This window comes from Chelonoidis abingdonii, chromosome 2 (assembly GCF_003597395.2).
Source record: "Chelonoidis abingdonii isolate Lonesome George chromosome 2, CheloAbing_2.0, whole genome shotgun sequence".
NCBI classification, from domain to species: Eukaryota; Metazoa; Chordata; order Testudines; family Testudinidae; genus Chelonoidis; species Chelonoidis abingdonii.
Window position 1 is genome coordinate 61,479,766 of NC_133770.1, and position 5,152 is coordinate 61,484,917.

Sequence of the window (5,152 nt, forward strand, 5' to 3'; positions counted from 1 at the left end):
AACCTCATCTATGCTACATTTTGTTCTGGAAATAATCTGTACAGCTTTGTGCCTTTCAAAAAGAATCAATCAGAAATCATAACTTTCAAAGACAGAGTCAGTTTTTGATTGCAGGAGTGCTTAACATTCCCAGAAGACGAATTAATATTTTCTTCAATAAGGCTGAATCTGATTTAATAGCTCTTGGCTCAAGTGTAGGGGGCCACACAGTAACAAAATACCAAACGGGAAAGGTCACGTTTCTAGTTTTAAATCAGGATCATCTTGCTATTTTTTTAAAATAAAGATAACGATTGATGGATCTAGACAAATAAAACAGACCCATTCTAATGGGAACAATACAAATATCGCGTATATGGTATTTGCCACCTTTTTATAGCGATCACTGCAAAAGACAGATTACATTTCATCCTAAAAAAGGTACAAGGCAAGTAAAGATAGTATATGCAGTAATTTAAAATGTTGAAAGTGACTTGATTCCCCCCGCCCCTCAGCGTATTTCAAGTTGCTTGAAACAGTTGATGTAGATTGGGCCAAATTATGCACTCACTTATGATGGTGTCAATCAGGACAAACGACATCCAACTCAGCTGAGTTATTCTGGATTTTTCACCAGTAAAGTGTGAGCAGAATCCCGCCCCCCATGTTATTATCCACTTGTCTGCTTTTTGATTTTTAGTAAATAATCTGTTCCGTAAATTCCCCTTTCCTTCCAAATTACCCAGCAGTTAGTTACCTATTTCTCTTTTGCAAATTTAGGACAAATTATTCTTTTCACCATAGTGATTTCTTTAGCATTTGTCATAATACTCAACACATTTTTCTGGTGAACCTTCCTCTCTCTAAGAGAAAAAAAGCAAAAGCCTACAAGACATTCCTCGTTTCACCATTCGTTTACGTAAGCAAAGGTAGCAGAGTAAGCATTACCTTCTCCTTGATGGTGGGCTCTCATCATTGCTGGAGCTTTTCAAGAAATCTAAATATCAAGCGATCAGACCTTGATGGAGGGAGTCAGAAATCCACTTGGTAGGACCACCGAAAATAGCGAATCCCTCTCTAGCACACACAAAAATATCACCCTTCTTTCCGATGCTTAGTGCTGGGACCACCACAACCCCAATCCAATTGTCAAAGTCCTAGCTAATCCTCTAATATAAACAAACACTGCAGGCTTTCTACTGTAAACATTGCGCGCTGGTCTAAAATATGCACGATATTAAATTCATCATACCGTTATGTCAGCAATATATGGTAATATGTGGATATGGAAACAAAAACAGTCGGGCAATAAAGTAAACTCAACCTGGGCTAAGCAAACATTACATGTTTTGAGCAAACACACCCTCTTATTTACCCTAGACATTGACTGAATCAGTTCAGCAAAAGGAAATTATAGTTTGCAACCCAAACGCCGTTTGTAAGTTAGGACTACAATTTGATCTAGAGTCTTATTTAGGAGCTAAACAGTGATCACCCACTTTCCTGTTAGTATTAGCATATTGATCACAACCTGTAATTTACAAAATAAAATAAACAAAGCATTGCTTGTCAGTGTTGTGGTTTGCTTTATATAGAAATAACAGCTATAGCTAGCTATATACATTAATCGGTGGAACACAGTACAAATACAATGCTACCGCTGACTCTACTAGAGAGAGACGGGCCATTTTTTAGTATTTTAAATAGCTGCCCCTTCCACAATATTTTGATCATTGAAGCCCGAAGATATATTTTCCTTTACAATTGTAGTTTTACCCCACGTTAGATTCTAAACCATAAAAAGCGGAAAAAAATACAGACGAGGATGTTTCCTAAACGGCGAAGCACTCCTGTTTATAGTCAGAACAGGAAACCAGCGTTAGGCTATCGTATCCCACCCCCTCTTACAACCAAAAACAAGGCTTGTAAACCTTGCAATTAAAATATTAAAACACCCCCTTCTTAATCAAACCCAAATATCCATTTGGTTTCTTATTCCAGCCTTTCTTTGACTTCCCCTTGTCGGTTTATGGGCCTCTTTAAAACGGATGCGCTCTTTTTTAGTTAAATCAGTACAATTTGCTGTGCACAGAGCGATGGCAGGGGGCATGTGCCATCTTTCTGGCTTACATTTCGGAAGCAAATGGTCTGGGAGTAGAATGCCATTACTTAGCTCGGTGGCTAAAACAATTCCGTTCTTCACTTAACGCAACATTATTTGGAGTTGTTATTAAAATAAGGAGACAGCGAATATCCGACCCCAAAGTGCAATGAGCACTAAAGTACAATAATAAAGCTGTCTCTATAAATAACTCGCCTGTGTCTGTCAGTAGCTAGTTTATTTGCGTTTTTCGCCCCGTTTGTTTATATTAGTGCCCCCTCTCTCTTGGGTGTCTTTACAGCTCAACAAGCAGGTATTTATCTCCAGCTTCAACCCAGCTTTTTTCATATAGACCAAACTTTAAGGTTCTTAAAATTTCAATCATATTTATTTATTGCAGAAAAATAATATACAATGATATTTACAAAACAACCATAAAAATATGAATGCATTTAGACACCGGATCTATCTGCATTTTAACATGGGTCATCAATAAATAAATAAAATGTTTATTTTTTTTCTCAGAGGAAAAATAATAATAAAAAAGTAGGAACCGGGTAGGTTTGTGTATAACAGTTTGAGCCCAGTTTGTTTTCCCCCTAAAAAGTTTTCATCTCTAACGTGTTTTGTTTTTTTCATTATGACCATTCAAGAACGGCGAAAGTCCACAATAATGTATTTTCCTTTCATCAGTGGCTCATAGGCACGACCTCTTGGGAATGCATGCATGCAAAAAAAATTAAATTCCAACATTCTTCGTCAAAATTAAAAAAAAAACCCAAAACACTGTTCAGACTTCTATCAGAATGCAGAGATGTGTGGATTGTGCAGATGCCTATCTGGGTGGTCACTGTCCAAGCACCCTTGCCTCTTTCTTTCTTTAAGTGCTCCCCACGCCCTGCTTTGAATTTGGATATAGCTCTTCTCATTTCCAAGAAAATCCTTGGCATAGTTTTTTTTTATTATTTTATTTTTTTTAATGGTATCCAACTTCAGAGTCTCTAGACTGTCCATTTTCTCCTTCTTTGGGAACAATGTCATCTGCAAAAACCCAGAGAGGGGGAGGAAAGGTTTGTTACTGATTCTTTTTATTTAAAAAAAAAATGTATGCAGAAGAGAGCGAGCGAGCAAGCGGTGCTGTTTTGCCTGAGATACAACTAACCGTGATCCAGCACAGCAACACGATCAGGAGGAATTAAAGCACCCGGAGGTGGGGGTGGAGTGAGCGGGGGAACCATAGCAGGGGAAAGGAATTGGGAAACGCGCACTGGGAAGTGTACCAGAGACACCGATTCCTCTTTTTAAAAAGCGAATGTACACTGAAGGTTTGGTGGAGGAATAATCTCTCTCTCTCACACACACACACAGAGCAAGAACAGGAAACCATCCGAACCCCCCACCTTCGCTCATGCAACGTTGGCTGAAGCGCCCGCGTTCCCCCTCGGAAGCCGCTTGTATGTTACACCCGCCCACGCTTTGCAAACGTCCCGAGTGGTTCTGGTGCCCGGGGTCGCTTGGCGGGGCACTGGCTGAACAGCAGGCCCCTTCGAGACGTCTCCCTCTGGGCACTCAACAAGCGGAGCCCTCCCAGATCGCCAGCATTGGGCTCGCTCGGTGCAGGCCCAGGCCCAGATATTTCCCAGCTCTGCCCCGGGGCTCCCTCCCCTTACGATCCCCCTCCCCAGCCCCACGCGCGCAGGGATGGGCTCGCCCCCGGGCCGCGTCCTGCCTTACCTAGGTCTCCTTCCCTGGGGGTGCGGGTGGGGGCCCCTCCCTGCTAGTGGGATGCGGACATGGACCAGGCGCCCTCCATCCTCCACACGGAGAAGGCGTAGCTGAGCCGCTCGTGGGCCACATAGCTGCAGCTGGCCATCTTGGAGTCCAGCTCGTCGCTCTGTAAGACCTGGTAGAGGAAGTCGATGTACCTGGCCGCCAGCTTGAGGGTCTGGATCTTGCTGAGCTTGTCCGAGGGCAGGGTGGGGATGATCTTCCGCAGGGCGGCGAAGGCTTCGTTCAGGGACTGGGTGCGCTGGCGCTCCCGCACGTTGGCCATGACCCGCTGGGTCTGCAGCTCCTCGTAGGACTGGGGGCTGCCGCCGCCGCTGCTGCTGCCGCCGCCTCCCCCGGCGCCGGACTTCTTGCCTCGCTTGCCTTGGGCCGGGCTGCACGGCTCCTCCCCGGCTCCGACGGCCGCTCCTGCGCTGCGCCGGCTGGATCTCCGCTTGCGCCCCCCTCGCTTGCCGCTGGGCTGCTGCTGCCGGTCGGGCTCCTCTTCGCTGTTGCTCAGGCTGTCGTCGGCCGGGGAGACTGGAGAGCTCGACTCGTCCTGCTGCATCATCTCTGGGGGGGGACACACGACGCGGGCCCGGAGGGGGGCAGGGAGAAGAGGGGGGCACCTAACCCGCCAGCTCCCCCTGGATCGCGGCTTGCGGGCCTGCGAGGCGGAGGAGGAGAGGGAGGAGGACCTCAGTTCGGGGGGTGGGGGGATGGCATCTGGATCCAGGAGAAAAAACCCCCCACCACAGCCCACCCCTCCCGATCCCTCCTTGGAGCCCCTTCGAGGTGTCTGGGATTGGGAGAAAGTTGCAGACTTAGAGGCTCTTATAGCTCCTGCTGGCGGAAAGTTTGGGGCAGCGGCGGTGTCATCGGCCTGACGTGGAGAGGAGGGACTTTGCTGAGCTTTATAGGGACGTTTCCGCTCCCCCTTCCCCCAGTTATGTTTCCAAACCATTCACAAGTGATCTACCCCTCTTCCTCCGTCCGTCCCTCCCTCTCGGGCTCTTCCCGTTTACACGGGCGCTTCGGGGGGCTTTGCCACTGCGCCCTGAGTCCAGTTAATAATTGGGAGCTCGGCCCTTATTGTTCGGGCTGCACTGGGCTCGTTGTCCCAGCAGCAGCAGCAGCACTAGCGGCTGGGGCGTTTTGCCCCTTTCCCATGTCCCCCGTGCCATGGGCAACGGCTTGCAGAACTGAGGGAGGGAGAAGAAATGCACAAGAAGGCGCAGTGTGCGGTGCTGGCACACACACCACTCGCTCCCATCACCTCTGGTGCATGGGCTGCATTTCCGGGGG

At 47.3% G+C, this 5,152-nt stretch overlaps 1 protein-coding gene across 1 annotated transcript; it reads right to left on the reverse strand.

Annotated features, from left to right (window-relative positions):
- Positions 1–2,547: 2,547 nt before the first annotated feature.
- On the reverse strand, positions 2,548–4,573 carry TWIST1 (twist family bHLH transcription factor 1). The gene is made up of 2 exons (XM_032804752.2): positions 3,815–4,573; positions 2,548–3,121 (listed from the first exon to the last, which is right to left on the reverse strand). The coding sequence occupies exon 1, from the start codon at positions 4,416–4,418 to the stop codon at positions 3,858–3,860; it is 561 nt and encodes a 186-aa protein (XP_032660643.1). The 5' UTR covers positions 4,419–4,573; the 3' UTR covers positions 2,548–3,121; positions 3,815–3,857.
- Positions 4,574–5,152: the final 579 nt, after the last annotated feature.

Bases quoted from the DNA above. Each gene is read 5' to 3' on its own strand.
- TWIST1 (XM_032804752.2), bottom strand. From the start codon at position 4,418: ATGATGCAGCAGGACGAGTCGAGCTCTCCAGTCTCCCCGGCCGACGAC.